General features: G+C 41.5%; 1 protein-coding gene across 3 annotated transcripts in view; it reads left to right on the top strand.

Moving 5' to 3' along the window:
* Nucleotides 1–19,306, top strand: part of LOC119397290 (dynamin) — a 75,510-nt gene that overhangs the window by 15,103 nt on the left and 41,101 nt on the right. Inside the window, exons 5-13 of one of the 3 annotated variants that reach the window (XM_037664728.2) lie at nt 221–319; nt 415–523; nt 2,244–2,438; nt 3,155–3,293; nt 3,403–3,609; nt 5,017–5,174; nt 6,432–6,449; nt 9,613–9,667; nt 18,469–18,480. In XM_037664728.2, coding sequence (XP_037520656.1) covers nt 221–319; nt 415–523; nt 2,244–2,438; nt 3,155–3,293; nt 3,403–3,609; nt 5,017–5,174; nt 6,432–6,449; nt 9,613–9,667; nt 18,469–18,480 — 992 coding nt within the window. The remainder of the gene's footprint in view (nt 1–220; nt 320–414; nt 524–2,243; nt 2,439–3,154; nt 3,294–3,402; nt 3,610–5,016; nt 5,175–6,431; nt 6,450–9,612; nt 9,668–18,468; nt 18,481–19,306) is intronic. The other 2 variants (XM_037664741.2, XM_037664763.2) reach the window with 2 other exon arrangements.

Raw genomic sequence — 19,306 nt, 5'->3', positions numbered from 1 at the left:
ATCCTGCATTTTAAGTTTACAAAAAAATGGTGGGAATTCATCTCAAATATTTGACATCGTTGGCTAAGCACATGCAGTAGCCTGTGCACTGTGTACTAACCTGATTCTGTGTGGTGCAGCATGTCTTGCTCAATTGTACCTTCTCTTTCACATGCACTCACTGAAGTTGCTTGTGCATTTTTTTATTAGAAAAAAAATCATTGGCTTTCTTGAATTGCAGGTCTGCGCACCATAGGTGTGATTACCAAGCTGGACCTTATGGATGAAGGAACTGATGCCAGAGACATCCTAGAAAACAAATTGCTGCCATTGAGGAGAGGTAAAAAAGCATACCTACTTATTTTGTTAATAAGATAGGAGTCATTTTTTTTTTTGATGAGGAATATACTTATTCTGTGGTCTGTACTTCTCCAGGATATGTGGGTGTGGTGAATAGGAGCCAGAAGGACATAGAAGGCAAGAAAGACATCAAGGCAGCCATGGAAGCAGAACGGAAGTTCTTCCTTAGTCATCCTGCATACAGGTCAGTTAAGGGATACTGATGGGACTTCATTGCATTTAATTGCAGAGGGTACATTCAGCTTATGTTGAGGGTGTTTTATGGCCTCAAGAAGTGTTTGCAGTGTGTCCTCTTGTATAAAAGGGGCTAACTAAGCATCTAGATATGGTCTGGGTTCCCCATTCTCATGTGCTGCTCTCTATTGTGGAAGAAATCATTGACTGCTGTGTTGACTGTGTGGCCACGGCATTTTGCCACTGAACATGGTATTGCAAGATAGACTCCTGGTAGTAGGAGTGTTCTGATAATGGTAAAATGCAGAAATGCCTGTCATAAGTTAGCATTCAGATTTTAAACTCCCATGTTAAACTCCTATCATTCTGTAGACTTCCGTTACCATGTCTATATTGGACAGTGTGTTGCATTAGGACTTCAAATTTAACCCATAATATAATTTTCCTAAATCAGTGAGCAGTTTCATAATGTGAAATCAAAACAACCTTGGTTGAGTTAGCCTGTTAGAAACTGTGGTACTGTTCACAAATAGCTTTGTGCATTAAAGGAATACTGGCTTCTGACGTTCTAGAATCTCTACCACACACTCACATGGAAAGGGGGACGCTTCGAGATTATGAAAGTTACAAAATATTTCTAAAGTATATTTTGTTTTGTTTTTTATTTTACCCTCAACTGCACGAAGCTTTACAGAGGGGAGGTTACATGCCGATACTAAAGCTGGTTTTGAAACACTCGACTTGGCATCATTATCACGAGGCTATCGTGACATAGACATGTCATGTAGCAGTAAGGCTATGTATGTATGGTGATATTGCTGATAAAAAAAAAATGCATTAGATTGCTATATAAATGGCTCTTGGCGGTGCTTACTTGAGGCAGCTGCAATAATCCCAGGAACAGAGTGAGCCAATTTATTGTTATGACACATCCACACCTTGGGTACAAAGGAAAACTGGCATGTGTTTTTATTTATTGCTTCTCAGGGCCACAGCAATGTCATAGACAGCTCTGAATGATTTTAGACGTCTGCGATAACGCTGGTACCTGTTAATGTACGCCGCGTGCTTGCTTGCGTAATTAAGGGACAATATGTGCTGTGTCCCGTGACAGCTGGTAGCCCCTTCCCTATCTTAGTACACTTTCCCGCATGGCACCAGTGTACTGCGGTGAAGGCGATGTAAGAAGCGTCCCACACGTGATAGACCAATGCCGTCCTTCCTCAATCAATACGCAATTTTTGGTGCGCGCGGTTTAGGGGGGCAGTCGGCTTTATTTGCGACTGTTAGTGATATAGGAGTGCATGTTTAGCTAGAAGTGAGAAAGGCAGCAGATATTTTCTGGCACAGGCCAGCAAGAAGTATGAATTAACCGAATTAACGCAATGGAGCAGTTTAAGCGCTTTTAAAATACATTGAAAACATATCCGGCCAACCAAAAATTTGAAATTTGTCTGAATTAACCAAAAATTTGAGTTATCACATTTGAATTATCGCAGGTCTACTGTATTTCTCTTTTCTTCTTTAGTCCCTTCTTCCGCTGCCGTGGCAGTCTGGCCCGCTCCATAGTGGCTGTTCGACTACTTGGCTTGAGACTAGAATGTTGCCTAACCCTGGCTTAGAGGACTGGGACCTTTCTTTACTTTTGTTAAATTATGACAAGTAGAAGAAGTCACGTCAGTATTGCTTTAACAAGAAATTCCTGCCATGACATTGCTGTTGCTGTGCAGGCACATGGCTGATCGTATGGGTACACCATACCTACAACGGGTACTGAACCAGCAGCTGACCAACCACATTCGAGACACTCTTCCAGGCCTTCGGGACAAGCTGCAGAAGCAGCTACTTTCCATGGAGAAGGAGGTGGAAGAGTACAAGAACTTTCGTCCAGATGACCCATCCCGCAAGACCAAGGCTATGCTACAGTCAGTGCCAGCTCTTTTTTTTTTTTGCATTGGGAATCTCTTTGCAGATATTCTTGATGTACATATTCACAATAGCCACTCGTTTAGTTTGTTGTTGTCCTCTTAGGCTGTTCTGACTGATTTTTCTACTTCTACATTATGAAACGTTGCATGGGAAGTCAAAAAGAAAATAAGGCACTTATATGTGTCACGTTTATTCAAAATTGACTCTGCACCTACTGTTGCTTTTGACTGTTGTTGCAGTATGTTGCATGTGGAGTTTTCTCATTCCTTGAACCCACTGGTTAAAAGAAGTATTTACTACCGGATAAAGCCAGGTCAGCAAGTGGCTTAGGGGTGCAAGTGTCTAAACAGCTCGCCCTTCCGTATGTCCGCTTGTCCTCTCGTGATTTTCCAGGAGCTACACTTTCATGAGCTGTCGTCGATGAGATGGGATGGAGCCATAGATTCTGCATACATCACATGCTTGCAATCATTCTCAAAGCAAACACATCATTTACTAGGAATAGAATAGTTTGCAAGGCAGTTCATTTTTCTTTTCGCTTTATAATGAATGCTACTCCACTTACAGCAGACAATGTGGTGTCTACAGATGGCCGCTTCTCTCATTGTTTATGAACATTGCTTGCCTAACCTTGTTGACTGGTGTTGCGGGACACGTTTGCAGAGATGAAGACCTTTAAAGCACCTGCCACATTACAGAACTTCTCTTTCAGAATGATTCAGCAGCTCCAGACAGACTTTGAACGGAACATCGAAGGTTCTGGCTCTGCTGCCATCAACACATCAGAGCTCTCAGGGGGTGCTCGCATCAACAGATTGTTTCACGAAAGATTTCCTTTTGAAATTGTCAAGGTAGGCAGGATCGGCCAAGTTCTGTTTTTTGTCATTCTTCAAATTCGATTTGACCAGATGTCAAATTTGACATTGTACTTACTATAAAATCACGCGATTGCCCTTTCAGATGGAATTTGATGAGAAAGAGCTACGCAAGGAGATCGCCTTTGCGATTCGCAATACACATGGCATTCGGGTTGGACTGTTTACTCCAGATATGGCCTTTGAGGCTATAGTGAAGAAGCAGATTGCCAAGTTGAAGGAGCCTTCCATCAAGTGTGTAGACCTTGTCGTGGCTGAACTGGGAAATGTGATTCGGCGATGTGCTGAAAAGGTGTGTCTGTTTAGTTGTTATTGCTGCTTTAATGTACTTCCCATAAAATCCCGAGCCAGCACCCCTCCCTTCAGCAAGTCTAAAATTACCAGATAAGTGCGGGGGGGGGGGGCACTTTCCCGGAACGGCACCAAAATTTACAGTTATCCCGCCATATATAAAAAAAAAGAGTGCATGTGGACTTTCTCAGAAGTCTTCTTGCTCTGGTTCATGACACGGTACATTACAGCGATGGCTCAAAAACACAAGAAACACAATGACAACGCGATCAGACCGCAGGAAACATGGCATGGAAGCACCTCCGATAATGAGCCAACGCCATAGCTTTAAGCAACAAATTGAATCTCTGAGTTCTTACTTTTGCGGACTACGTCTTCATGGGTACCATCTTGGAATACAGATCTCAAAGGCCATGGTTTTGCTTGCGGGGCACTGAAAATCGTCATGGGTTGGGAGTGCTTGCTCGGAATTTTACCGTAGTTTGTGTGTATAGATTCTGTGTGTACATAATCCATATGCATTGTGGTGTGGCATTATCATGAAAACTTGTACCATTTGTGATCTGTAAGGTTTTCAGTTTAGAAGAGATCTGTTGCCAATGGAAACATCTATTCAGTAGCCTCTATATTGCAAAAATGATATGCTGGGTTTAAATTTGTTTCTTTCAGTAGTAGTGGAAATTTATGGACGTGTGAAGTATGCCCCAGTTTTCTGGTAAAAATAATTGTTTCTTGTAGTATTACTGATTTAGAGTATGAAAAAGCACTGGAATAGCATTGAACTAACAGGCAAAGTGTATCTCTATCAAATATCTTTTTTTGTGCCTTGTTTTTTTTCTTCTTTTTGCATATTCATCAAAAGTGAAGCATTAAGTTTCTTTGAAACTTAATGCTGAAACATTAGGTTTCATGGTTGTGACTGATTTTAGGCCTACTGGTAGCCATGTTACATCTATGCTTCAAGTACCATTTTCAACTTGTACCGTGTGTCTGGCACTTCTTGCCCATCACTGGCCCTTGTCGAAAAAAAGAGACCATTAATCAAGTTTTGTAATTCCTTGAACCGTACTGTGCCTTCCTCAGGCTTACACAAGTGTTATATTTATCTGATATGAGTATTCAGGAACCACTAATTGATCTTTTCATGTAGTTGAAGACCATGAATCCTAGCGAATTGAGAATGCAAGGTTTTTGTATCTCTGTATTGTGATTATGATCTTCATTAAGCTTTCAGGGGGTCTCTGAAAGACCTGTAGTTGTGAGGGAGTTGAGTAGTTCAAGTGAGTTGACAGGATTATGATAGTGGCAGTTGTATGTTTCTGAACAACTGTCATATCACAGATCAGAAACTTTGTGCTGTGATCTTTAGTTTCTGGATAATGTAATTGGGATGCATTTCGTCTTGCAGATGAGTCGTTATCCACGACTTCGGGAGGAAACCGAGCGAATTATCACCTCACATGTGCGTGAGCGAGAGCAGACCTCTAAGCACCAAATATCTCTGCTAGTTGAGGTGGAACTTGCATACATGAATACAAACCATGAAGATTTTATTGGATTCACTAAGTGAGTTCAGCTGCTCTTCAACTGCAATTATTTTTCTTCAACTCTCTTGTGTTCAACTGTTTTATCCGAGTATTGCAAGATATTAGTGTGCATGATATGCTGTGTACTGTGATGCATCGACAGTAGCATGTGTCCTGTGCTAGTGAGTGCTGTTGTGAATCTTATTTTACTTATGTTGCTTTACTTAGTAGCACTTATGTATGTATGTTTGCACTCTTATTTTTATTCTGTGATTGTCCTACCTTACTGCTGCTTGGAACTTTGGCCATTTTGCTTTGGTACTAATGGAAGGCTAATGGAAGGCCATCCATGTTATGATTGGAAGCAATGCAAGGGAGGACGAAGTACAACAACAAGACACTGCTTTGTGCTGCTCCCAATCATGAACTTCACCCAACTTGCCCAACTCGCCTCTCTTCCATCCATGTCATGCTCCAGTTTCGCAGTTTGCATGACACAAAACAATTCAGAATGATTTTTGCATGCTCTGTTTTTGGATCTAGGTTCATGTCCTCGGACTTGTGCAATGAAGCAACTTCTTAGTTCTGAATGCTGCAAGCGGAGTTGGTTAAGTGTCATATTCTGTGTTTGGCTTTGTTTTCATTCTACAGCTACATTTTCAGCACATCCTCTTTTGGTCTGTGCTTCTTGGCTTCAAAAATTTTTTAGGATGTCTTCCTAAAACAGTTAAGGATAATTGGCACTTTGCCAAATTGCAGATTCTCTTGTGCTTCCCTTCCTCAGTCAGGTCATGCAGATTTCCTTGTCCCAAATCTCTCTTTTGGCACATGCAGATAACTTTGTCCATGGAGCTAATTCATTGTTTGTGTGAAAGTGGTGTAGAAAACCAAAGTAGTTTTCCCTCTTATACTTCCAACATTACTGTGCCTTATCTTGTTAACAAGTGTCATTTATCTGCATCTTATCCTTGATGCTGTTTTCCTCCATGCTATTGCTTTGTGCTTCTGTAGGTAGTCTTTCATTCATGTTTTGCGGCTGTTCCCTGATGCTACCTTAGTCTTACTCCGGTTTAATAGAATAGTGCTTGGTAGTGGCACTAGTTTCGTGCTTGTTCCTGGTTGCTTCACACTTTGTTGTAGTAGCTGCTGTGGAACTTCAGTGGCTCTGTTTCTTCCCTTTTGTTCACGTTTGGTTCTTTTCCCCCATTGTTCTCTTGGCTCCTTGCAACTCCCCCTTCATGACGGTTCATCTTGTGTTCGTCTGCGTGTGTGTCTGGGCAAAATGTTGCACTCGCAGGGACGATTATCACTCTGGGTGAGTTGGACACATGTTTGAGCGTCTGCTTTTTGAAAGCACACACCGACAAGGTGGTCATTGGAAGCCATGCGTGTGCAGCCATCATTTGGGGCTCCATGGGGTGAAGGAAGTGTAGACAGTTTTCTAAACAGAGGAGGAGACAGGATTTGTTCGGCCGATTGTGCCTACTTTGAAGTCGTGACAGGTAGAGCAGCAGCCAAAGTGACGGGGCATGTTTTGCCTGAATGTCACACAATAAAGTAAGCTGTACAATTTGTGCCTTCCAAAATGTTTCACAGCACCATTGTCTCGTGCTTCATTTCAGAATAAGATAAGGAAGCTAAGTTTTTTTATTGCTACTGCTAACTGTGGTTTTTAAAAAAAGTGTGGTAGAGTGACAGAATTTGGGCTTTATGTGTACAATATCAGAAATTGGCACATTGTTTGGATCCAGCTACCAAAGTTCAGTCCGATGGTCAGTATGCCTGCACATGCGGACCTCACTTAACCCCTTGCTGTCATTCAAGCATTTTGTGCTTTTTGGATGCTGTGCAGACGAACTTTATTTATGCAGTATTGTTGAATAATTTCACCTGCCGGTGGGCACAAGCTTGTGTGTTCAATTCCCAGCCATGGCCGCTGCATCTCAGAGGGGGCAAAATGAAAAAAAGTTTTGAGGGCACAATAAATAACTGATTTAATAACCTCTGTGGCAGTGCCGTTGAGCTGCTTAGCATGTGGTCGGAAGTTAAATCCCTGCCACGGCAGCTGCATTCTAACGAGGGCGAAACGCAAAAATGCCCTGTACCCTGTTAAGAACCCCAGGTAGCAATAGCTAATCTGAAAGCCCTCCATCATGCATGGCCTATTATCTGTGTTACATAAAAATGTGAAGACCGATCAATTGCTTGAATCATAGTGTCTATAAGGGGCACTTTACTATAGTGTGGTATTGCTATTTTCATTCTACTGGTTGGAGGAGTGGGCTTCGCGTTGCAGGAACTGCAATACCACTATACAACAATCTCCATTATTTTAGTGTAGAGCAAGACGTAATGTGTGTAGAGATTGTCTGGCTTGCTCTGTCAAATGCATGCAGAGTAAGCTTGCTGTGTTATGGGCGTGTTAAGCCATAAAAAGCATGATTGCAGTAAACTGTGCCACAGCAAAGTATGTTGGATGTGCAAGTAAACTTGTCAAGTGTAAAAGTTTCTTGCTGGTGATGACAATTATCCCAGAAAAAAGTGTGGGCTTGCACCTTAATTTAAGTACGCTTTTGTGCCAAGCAGCATTTAACAAAAGCCGACTTTCACTGATGTTAAGTTGGGACTGATGAATGACTGCAAAAGGTTAAAAATGGCATGGACCTATTCATTGGTACATTAACTATCATTTCTGTCTATACTGTCTATATACTACATGTGAAAGGAAACATTGTGACATTTTTTTTGTGTATAGATCAGGGGCTCTCAAACTGGTTTCCATGGAACTGAACATTCTGCACAGGGCATTTTAGGGTTCTGCAAGCAGTTGGAATGAATGCTATCCAAGCACATTTTCAATTCTCTGCCCATTAACCTGCGCAACACCTAAATTTAGCGAAGCAATTTTGCAATGAAATCAGTATTTAAACCATGACACTTTTGTAGCCTGTGTGCAGCAAGAGAGCCGCATGACAGCGGTGCCACTGGCGTGCAAGACTCAACCTTAATTATGTGATTTGCTCTCATACTGTGGTCGCGATGAGCACTTTTAACTCATGCTCGCGAGAGAAGTTTGTAGCACATGAGTGGGGATCAAGTTCTGCCAGCTGAGAGCTATGTGTCTGCCTCTCGTGTTGCCAATAGATGACGACATTGTTCAGCGCCACTCAGTGTAATTTTCACAAAGAATACATGTGGCAACTGTAAAGGAGCTTTTGATAGCTAAATCCCTGGAAGCGTAATGAGGGCGTGGAATGCATCGTGCGGTTTTTCTCAGGATCGTTGAGATCCGTGATGCTTGTGGCACTCTGGCCGCCATGGGCTGAAACGGATCATTCAGCGAAATAATGTGCAGGTATTTTTTTTTTTTAGGAAATACAGCAGCGTATACAGGCTATTCGACTTACTATCTTTACAGATATAGATAATTGTGCAAATTTCCCGACATAATAATAGGCAATTTGATGTAATTATCTAACATTTAATTGTTCTAATTATCTAACATTTAATTGTTGGTCTAGCCACCCGCTTTGGTGGCCCAGCAGCTATGGTGTGGGTTGTTAAGCACAAGATTCTGGTTAGATTCTTGGTCGCAGTGGCCATATTATGGGGGGGAAGGGGGGACTCTAAGAAATGTGCACCTAATCTGGTTTGCATTTGATGATCAGTGTTTTTCTAAAAGATAGATGGTAGCTGAGACGGGGTGTACATATGTAGAGACTCCTGTGACAACAACACACAATGCTGTTGTGCTTTTGGTCATATGTTCTACTGATTACATCAACAATAGCAGTGATATCAGGACACTAGTAGGCAGCAGAGCCTGTAGAAACGTTTAAAAAAATGTCTAATAAGACATTTACTCTGTGACAGGTTAGTGAGATGGGCTGCACTATACTCATTTAACCTGAACTTAAAAATCAGGCCACATGCTTAACTGAAAACACGCTTACTTACGCAACAGAAGTACTTTGTGGTTGTGCAAAGTTAACTTCTTACTTGTGGGAAGGTCCATGCCAAAAGGCGAAGTAGTTTCATCACGGGTGGTACGTAGTACTTAGTATAGTTGAGGGATGCATGATCGGGGGCCACACATGTTGATGGGTCTTGGAGGCAATGCTGAAGTGCAAGTTGGAGCTCAGAGTGTAGGCTGCATGGTATTAAAACAAAAAGGGGATAGAGAGAATGGCTGGTGTACCAGCTTTGCGTTGACAGATTCAGTAAGTAATGGATGTTGCTTTGCTATTACTGCTTAGTAACTTGAATATTTTTTGCTGGCTTCCACTGACTGTCTTTTGGTTTCCCTATATGTTGCATTGTTGCTGTGTTTGTGTTGTTTGATGTGAGCTGGCTTCACGAAATTATTTGCACTTACCTTATTGTTTGCTTAATCTACTTTGTTGTCATTTCAGCAACATTAATTGTGACCCAAGTTGAGAAATTATTCTTAACCTTCTGACGTTTGTTTTCTTCTCCAGTGCACAGCAAACAGCAGATGTGTCGTCGGCTGGTAAAAGGAAACTAGGCAACCAGGTTAGTGAATTAGGTACTCTTAGGAGTGCACCGTTAGTAAATTGGTGAAAATTTTTCCTCATTATAATTGCTCTTGGGAACAAGTCAGGGCTGTTAGTGTACTGCAGTATGTTGTAGCCATTGTTGAAGCAGACAGATGGAATCTCAGCAAGTTTGATTTGTGATGTTGGATTGCATGAATTGATTTATTTTGAAATATTCTCTGGAAGCACAGTAATTTGAATGTCCTTGGTCATGCTGGCTAGCTGGAACTACACTGCTTATTGCAGTGGTTTTTCAGCCAATTCTGCAGCGCTGTTCAATAGGAATGATTTTGCTTAGTAGTTCAGGTCCAGCAGTTAGGTACACAGGTGATCATGTTGGATTAGTTGTGAAGTGTGTAGTGTTAGGTCAGTGCATTTTGTATCCATGCCATTGTTAACACTCTTTTGATGAACCACATGCATCAATGTTTATTGTAGTTAGTTACCTCTGGAACTTGTTCTGAGGATGCTTTCGCAGCCCAGATGCCATATCATTGCAGAGTGCCATGCTTAACTCTTTCCTTATCACCAAAAATGTGTTAATTATCAGTGCAGTCAGGTTTATCATTTTGTTTTGAAAGTATTGGTTGGAACATTTATTGTGATACACACTGTTGTTGTAGAATCATTGATATTTTCAATGGAAGCAAAGCAGAAATGCCTAATTGCCCTAGAAAATTGTTAAAGTTCAATGAAGCAGTATTAGCTGATTGCTGAGGGAGGGGGGGGGGGAGACTGTCGGTGACATGGCTATTTCGCTGTTTAGTGCGACATGTCCTGTCGCAAGGACAATATGCAGTCTTGAGGATTTCATTATGTGGGTGCTGGGGAGTTACTATACGTTGTAATGGCACGTGCTTGCACAATGAATGTTCACCGCACGGTATATAGTATTATGCGATTGAACTGACATCATGTTTATTCTCGTGTGTTTTCTTCTCCCTGCCAGTTCGCTGATACTGTTAACATGAACCAGCTAGCTTCTCAAGATTTTTCAAGGAAGTGTATCGAAAATCATTATCGTAAAGAACTTAAGATTTCTAAAAGTAATGAATAAAAAAAATATCCGAACTATTGAAAATATGTTCCGTTATTCAGGTTTTGAGCTTCTCTATTGAGGTTTTGAGCTTCTCTAAGTTAGAGAACAAAAAAAGATATATAAATAGTCGCATGAGTATCAGTTGTAGCGATGGCCACGGTACGTGAAAAGCCATGGCTTTGCAAATGGGAAAACAGGCATCCGCCTGTTTATACGAGCAGCTTCTGTTTTTTACTACTTGCAGCAAGCACCTGGTTAATTTTTTCTTTACCTGTCAGGTTAGGGAGCATCCACAAGCGTCCTTATATTCAATTTTCGGGCTTGACCAGCTTTTCTCTGTAAGCTAGCTGGCCTAGTTGTGCATTTTTAACTGATGCTGGAGCCTCTGTGTGCTTTGTACAGTACTTGACAGTATTGTGCAATGTTGTACAGTAATAAGTAAAGGCATTTGTACAGGTTATCAAAACGTAAGAGATTTGACTGCTATTCAAACTCCTAGTGAAGGCCACTCTGAAATTTACCGTGTGCGTTTCCACACAATGAAAGCATTTTTCATAGTGAATTGTATAAACACTATCTAAAACATTAATGGATAAAAACAACCCACTGTGGGAAGAAAAATTATTTTATGTTAGTTGAACCAACTATAGTCAGATACAACTTTAGACGTCCACGGCATTTCCTCCTCAAAAGGTGAATGTACACAAGTCTGCACCAATGAGCGCGCACTCCAGACTGACGTCATGAGCCGGACGGCCGGTGAGCGGGACTATTTCTTTAGTCGTGGAGGTGCTCGGCTGCCGTGCTTCAGTCGTCTGGGTGGGGCCTCTCCGGGCTTCTTAAGTTGTATCCGACTATAATGAAAAATACTTCTTAACACCTACCCATACTTGAGGCATTCCTAAAGCAGCATGTTAGTCAAAGCAGAGAAATAAACAACCTGTTGGAAATTCTTGTGTTCGCACCATTGCTACATGATTTAAATTTTATGGCAGAATTAGTCATAATTTCTGTTGCTTGATTGGCAAAGTGTTAGGAACACTGGACTGCAGTTTCAGCAATACCTAGTACTGTTGCAAGTTTTATTTTTCAAAACTGCCCATTGTGCTGAAAAGTGCCAACTGCTAATAAGCTTCACTGACAAGAAGTTCAATCTTTGTTTCCTATGGTACCATGGCACTGCTTGTGAAAGACTTTCTAATACAATGTTTATCAGCCTCTCCCAAAACTGTTGATAAAATTGCTTGATTGATTTCCTTGAGTGTGGTAAGGAAAGAGTTAACTGGTTTTTCTGACTTTTGCTGTTGTTAATGACGGCAGCAAAATGCAGTTAAACCTCAATATAACAAACTTCAATATACAACTAAATTAGCAATTTAACAAGTATTTAACTTTTTATAACTTCATGGCCATAGAACACTATGTATTTTCAACCTTGCCTTAACAAAGTTCCACTGCTACCACAGAGCAAAACTGAGGCAATGAATTGAATCTACTTCTGGTGCCAGTGGTCAAATGGTTGTTACACAGTTTTTGTGACCACATTTCTTTTTAAAATCGTGCGCTGAGCGACTGGAGAATGGCTGCCGAAGCAGAGCAGCGTCTTTTCCGGCAGCAGCTGAGGGGCAAGGGTACTCCTCAGTGCTCTCCTCCTCGCCACCTGGGCGAGGGAGGAGAGCCTGTGGACACCCTAGCGCATCGGCTCGTGGACTCTATGCTGCAGAGTAGTTTAGTATTTTGTGCTGCACCTGCTGGCGGAGGTTGTGGAAGTGTGCTGGCAGAGGTTGTGTTTGTCATTGTGTGGCAAGTGATAAGTATGGTAACCATAGAGGCGGTAGTACTAAAAGGTTCAAGTGATCTTGATCATTAGGTAAATGGAGTCGCCGACAAGGATAGTAGTATCATGCTAGTGATCCTGATCGGCGAGAAAAGAAATACCGCTGCTCTTTTAGGGTTTTCCGGAGCTCACTCTTCATGGTCCTAAAGTCTAAGAAAGTTTCCTTACTCACTGAAGAGGAAGATAAATTCCCAGCTAGAGTAGCCAGTACAGGCATTTTTTCTGCAAATCAGTTTTCCTTGCGAGTACACTGCTGCAGCATGTTTTTAAAGGGATGCTGAACAAAACTTTTGTTGCCGAGATTTTCAACCCACTTGAAAGCTAAGGTGCTGAAAATAGGTTGACTCAGTTTTGCTTTAAGGTAGAACTTAGTGGAAAGTATTGAATTTAATGGGCTCTTCACTAACTGCAGCGTCTAGCGGCTGCGCTGTGAACTAGAAGAGGCGACGTTTAACTCGCCAGAAACAGTCATGCAAACTGTGCTACCTGCATAATTGCTTGCCTATCAACATCACCAGCCATCAACCACATTTCTCTACCCACTTAACCATGCAAACCAGTACGACGACCCTAGTACCGGCCTCCTGAGGAAGGGCACGTCTCAGTGACTTTGTGGAAAAAGGAGAGTGGGATGTAAAGGAGAGGTAGAGAAAAGGAAGTAGCAGGACAGGAAAGTGCACATCAGCTGCCCTCCTCGGTTGCTGCTGCTTCTGCCGCCGTCAAGCCTAACATAACGGCTGGCAATGTGCAGCTCCATGTGCGCTCCTGTGCAGCTGTTGTGCGCTTACAATCCTCCAAAAACACAGCCATCTGTTAAAAACTATGTGAAATATGCACTGTTAATCGGAACAGTCACGTCTTCCAAGTCGAATTTTGATGCTTTCGTCATTTTTTTTTCTTATTTTTGTTCTGTGTCCCTTTACTAGTCGTGTGATCTTTTTTTTTTTTTAGCTGCTTGTGGTTGCTGGTTCTAACACTACCAACACCACAAAATTATGTGGCAAAACTGCCTTAAGTGTACACAATTGCAGTCCATTGCCCCCAGGTAGTTTTGTGCATTAGTGAGAATGGCATTTTTGCTTTTTTTTAACTGAAAAATGGTGTTGCACCATAACAGAAAGGGCCTGTATAACCAGCAGTACAGTAAGAGGACATTCTTTAGCTGCTCATGTTCATGGTATGTCACTCATAATGTACACAAATAAGCGTATTGTGTTTAGCATGTGGATATGTCTGTTGAAGAAAAGCTTTAAGTTTTGAAGATTGACATTTGAGCTCCTTGGGTAGATGATGTTTCGCACTTTTTCCTTGGCAGTAAACCATAGCATCAAACTCAGCACCACTACATCTTTTTTTATCTGTGCCTGGGTTCACACACTAAAAAAAGCGTAGATGAAGTGTTATTTTTTCAATTTCGCATCGTCAAAATTTAGCATATTGAAATGACATGCGGTAATGGGGCACCCACATAGGACATGCTTACAGCCCTTGTTGCCTATTGATTGGCCATCAGCTGCTCCTGTTCAGCATCCTTGCAAATCGAAAATGCACAGAGTAATCCTAGCTTCCATGACCAGCTGCAAGGGCTAGCTTCAGTAAGGAAATAGCAGTGTTAATGCATGTTGTAAACAGTAATCCACAAACTTCATAAAAAATAGTCTGTTTTGTAAACTTCAGATAATTTCATTGCTCTCTATCTTGATTAGTTAGTTGTCAAAGCTGGAATGACTTTGCATTTACTTTTATTTAAGTAGGTATCATTTGCGCATTGCTTGTTAAGTAATTTGTGCCACCTTATCTGCCCATCTATCAGGGCCACTGTGAGAGCTGTGGCACCACTGTTGCATGTTTACTTAGTTGACAACACTGAAAGATGGTGCCATATTGAAATGGCATGGGAAGCTGTAGAGGTGGCAACAGGGCTAGCGTGTGCCCTGCATTGAAAGAGGTCTGCTGCAGTTGCATAAATAGAATAGAGAGGAGCATCATCTGTTGTGTGCAGTGCACGTGGCTGTGGAGGAGCAATGAAGTGTCACATTGGCATTTCTATACATTATGTAAATGGCTTCTTCAAGGAAGCTTTTCTTACTCTGAAAGATTGCATACTGTACGGTGAGAAAGTCGCTTTGGATAGGACCAGACACTTGATGGAGATGAAACATTGTTGTGTGCGATGTGTAGACTTCTGTTGGTCTAGTGGAAACCCCTCAAAATCTCCTGTCCTTTTCGTTCGTTCCTGTACAAGTGAGTTGTGACAGGACAGCAATAGCCATGTTGTATGCTCTGAACAGAAGCAATGTACAGTACTCACGGATTGAAACAGGACAACTTAGAGCTAAGTAACGCATATACTTTCGATTCCACCGTCTTCAGTTCTGGTCATATCGGCGTAATTTTGACTCGAATGCGTAGATCAGAGCCAACATTATCTTGAGAGACCAGATTCGTCGCGACATGATGTGGTTTTCACGAGCAGTTGCACATACCAGTCGTTATACTAAAAAATTTGATGTCTCGTTTGAATCCGTGAGTACTGTACATGTGTGCGATTTTGCACCTAGTATTGTTGTGATAGTGTGTAAGTAGACTGCGTAGCATTCCGTGTGGCATTCACCACCACCCTGTGCCTCACATCCACTTTGTTCCACTTACAACTTTGTTAGGAGGAAATTCTTTTGGAGCAGTAGCTGGGTGACTGGGAACAGCGGAACAGCACAATAATGGCCCGTACAGAATCACTTTACAAATAACCGCAAGCAAACCCTAATCAGCGCTGCCGTCTGTGTCTTTCTTTTACTGGTCCTCTGTCTTTTTGCACTGTTTAATGTGAAATTTGTGAACCAATTTAACAATTCTAGACAGAGTGACAATCTTAATTTAATGACTTTTTATTTGCTTAGAATGCTTCCATAACATGCAGTACATTTTTTTTTTCTGTTTAGCAAGTTAATTCTGTGCTGAAGTTTCAAATTACTCTAGTCTTCATGCATCACATAGTCGGCCTCTGTCCCGTGTGATGAGTCATCGGCCAAGGATTTTTGGCACCAGACATAAAAGCCTAGGAACCCTGACACACTTGTTCACCAGTCTGACCTCTTCAGTGTGTCTGTGTTCCTAGAAAATTGCATGGCCCATAATGTGAGGCATGTGAGCATTTATAGGCAACTTTATTTCGACATATGCACACAGTGGCTTACTTGCACTAATGTGTGATGCAATGAACTGATGATATCCATTTGAAATTTGTGTGCACTGCCACAGCCGACTCTTTAAGGGCTTTGATTGCATTTGAAATATTGTCACGGGGACGTGACTTCGACGAAGACAGCAGTTGGCGTGTTCAAGATGAAACTCTTTATTTGGCTGAACTTGTGGCCGGGAAATGAAAACTCAATACTACAGCAATACACGCTGTACACTGATAGCCGTGAACAGGGGGTTGGCCAGTGATCTGCCCAGCGGTAAGGCGTGTCGGCATTTATACATGCGGCATCGAACATTCGAGCCTTATTGCTGGTGGCCGCGTTAGTTCCAGAATGAACTCACCTGTTTGCGTTTGCATGCTCAAGCCTATAAGAAGATTCTGAAATAATGTGGAAGGTTTTCAGACATTCGGGTGCAGTTTGCACAAGACAGGGATTATACATGTAACGGACCAGTTACATAAACATAGCAAAAGAAGCGCGCGTGGCAATATTGAAAAAATTTAGGCCATTCAGAAGAAACTGGTAGTGGGATCCATAATTTGTCGTCATGTGTGTTTCAAATGGCTCTCACATGAACACAGCAGCTCACAACACTGCAGCTGGCAAGTTTTTGCAGAAGGGTAAGCAGTCGAATGTGTGGGTGCACATAGCAAGTAGTTAAACCGTGTGTGTGCTATGCTGCACAGATAAATGGGCATTCTGTTTTGTATTTCACTGTGGCAGTTGAAATATAGGGAAAAAGATTGGGGTATATTGTGTGCAGCATGCTACAGAAAACAAACACATGCAAGCAAGGTGCGTAAAGTTGGAAAAGGAAGCACATTGATGATTTAGCACAATGGCCCCAGTATATACCAGGTGGCTGGAAATGTTACCGATGTGGTGCTGATACAAACACATGCAGACAAGGAAAATGAGCGAACGTCAATTTAGGCACATATGTGCAAATGAGGCTATGAAATACGGATGGATGCTTACAAAAGCTTGGGATGAATTGCTCTATATTGGCTATTGCATATGAAAAGAAATGCTCATAGTGAAGAATGTATATTCCTTCTACTTCAGTGCAATATGAACTTCAAGCAGAATATGATTGCGCAGTATTGTGCGAGAAGCCTTGTTTTATCATGCGCATCCATTCTAAAATCAAGTTTTGAATGAAATGACCTTGGAATAAAATTTGATTGTACATAAACATCTCAATTGATTGCCTCTGAAATTGCTATGGCAATAAACCAATTCATGCAATTATTGATTTTAAGAAATTCTTTACCAAAGGTAAGTCACCTGCATAGCTATCATTGTGTAACCATTCATCTGTCATGATTCTATCGCGGATCTATCATGATTTTGCTGGCGCTTCTGAAATGGTACCCCTGCTTGCAGAGCTTTCAGCTAAGTTAATTCTGCTGCTCTGTTGCACTAATTTGGCATACAAAATCAAACTTTTCCTGCAGCAATCTCGCTAGGCAAAAGCTAGTGCAGGAAGATCTGTGCCTTTGTCTGTAAAACATAGTGGCAGAGCTGAACAAAAGAAAAAGAACAAATGTGCAGCCATTTAATATGGCACTTCTTGGCACTTAAGTCGCATGGCTTCTTCAATGCATGCAGTTAAAGAACACACACCACTATGATGTTTTGTTTATATAGGCTCACATGTCAAGTCAAGGATGAAGATTTTTAACTGTTCTTGAGGTGCTGTCGTCCAAACAGCCTTTTAAAACCTGGTACTGTCTGTACGACTTGGAAATTTACCAAAACAAAAATTTCTTACAAGATTAAATTCTTCCTACTATTCACTCTTGTATTTAAACTATTCCGGTGGTCAGACATTCTTGTGCAGCATGAAGAGATCGTGTTGTAAATAAATTTGTTTCAAAATATGGGTAAGCCTGATCTTTATCGTTAGGAATGCAGTTGTTGTAATTTAACTTTAGGGCGGTTGGTGTGCTTGCAATTTTTGTTTTATCTAGTTGTAATGACTCTTTGCTGCAGCAGTTTTTCATAAAATGTTGCTATGGTTCATGAATGGTCTGAGGCTGTATTTTGTAACAGTATTAATTCCGTTCTTCTTGCCCTCTATCATTAGGTGAGACGTTACCAGACAGCATTATTACTGGGATTGGCAATTTGTGAAGGCAGACAGTATTAATGACAAATGAAATGGATCAGGAGAAAATGCGGCCCCCAATTCTCATTATAGTTTCAAAATCTAATTAGCAAAATTAGTGTCTGCTGTGCAGCACTCAGAAGCAATATTTCCTAAGCTAATGTGAAAGGGATTCAGCACGTGCATATTTTCTAATGCACCTTAATATGAGCTGGCTTTGTATTTGTCCTTCTGTTTTTTTTTAAATGCGTTTCTCTTTTCCTCTTTTCTTGCTTGAAAATTGCCATGCATGGCTGAATGAAAATGTTTTACTAACACGTTGCATGGCTCACCTAAATACGCTTTCATTACGTTTTCTGAGCTAGCATGTGCAACTAAAAACCAATCGTGCTTATGCATAAAGGTGTGTGACAAGCATTTTGCCTAACGTCTGCATGAAACCATTGCCTTTTCTGATTCTTTTTGCTTTATGATGGTGTGAAAGAGTACACTAAAGAGCTTTTTATTCTGTCTTATTTTGCATATTTGGGTTTCCAAGTTGGCAAGAGTTATGTTTCCTCCCCATTTTGTCCCTTTGGTTTCCTAGTCGGTTTTCGCCGTAAGTCATGGTCGTTCCGTTGTACCTTTTTACCTTCTTTCTTGATTTTGAATAATTATCTGCAGCTCTGTTTTGACAGATTCCCCGCAGCCACTTTTAATTATTTGCGTACGCAGCTTGTTTAAAAGCAACTAATTGCATGCAGTAGACATAAATTGATTCTTAGGTTGTTGAAGATCAAATTTTTGTTTGCATGAAGAACTGCTCTGTTTTGGAATGGCTGAGCATTTTGTGCTTAATTGCAGGGTTTCACAGTCTAAAAGTAGCATGTACGGTTGTGACTGGGGGCATAAGTCAAAGCTTTGAGCTGCCTCTTGCTGTGGTGCTGGTTGGTGTGCTGTTCAAGGCCGAGAGGGCTCTTTGGCGCATTGTTCAGAAGGCAAAGTAAGGGCCTAAAGGCTCACTGCAATGAAATTTCACCTATATTGGTTATAGATGAGTAGTACAAACTATTGAGGCAATTTTGGTGGTGGTTCAGTTTTATGATTAACAACCTTGAAATAGCAACTAAGCAAGCTGTCTGTGCACTTCGTTAGCATATGTGATGCAAGTCCCAGCACATTGCGTCGAAGATTTTCACAGTACTGCACATGGCACCTAATCTCTGAGGTTATGCCGTGGAGCTATTCTGGCTCTTGAACTTCTGGGTCCTGTGTTCACATGAGTGGTAATAGTGGTGCTTTATAGTGAAGCTGTCAAGCAGAGTTTCATAATGTTTTTCATGTGGCAGCATGCCTCATGAAAAGCCTAATGTCCACTTGTACAGTTACAACGGTTAAAGTCGATGGTGTGATGCTGCAACGCAGCTTGCATGGGAGCTGTCGCT

Source organism: Rhipicephalus sanguineus, chromosome 1, assembly GCF_013339695.2.
Source record: "Rhipicephalus sanguineus isolate Rsan-2018 chromosome 1, BIME_Rsan_1.4, whole genome shotgun sequence".
NCBI classification, from domain to species: Eukaryota; Metazoa; Arthropoda; class Arachnida; order Ixodida; family Ixodidae; genus Rhipicephalus; species Rhipicephalus sanguineus.
Note: the sequence above shows the minus strand (reverse complement) of the source record. Positions and strands in the feature narration are given on the sequence as shown.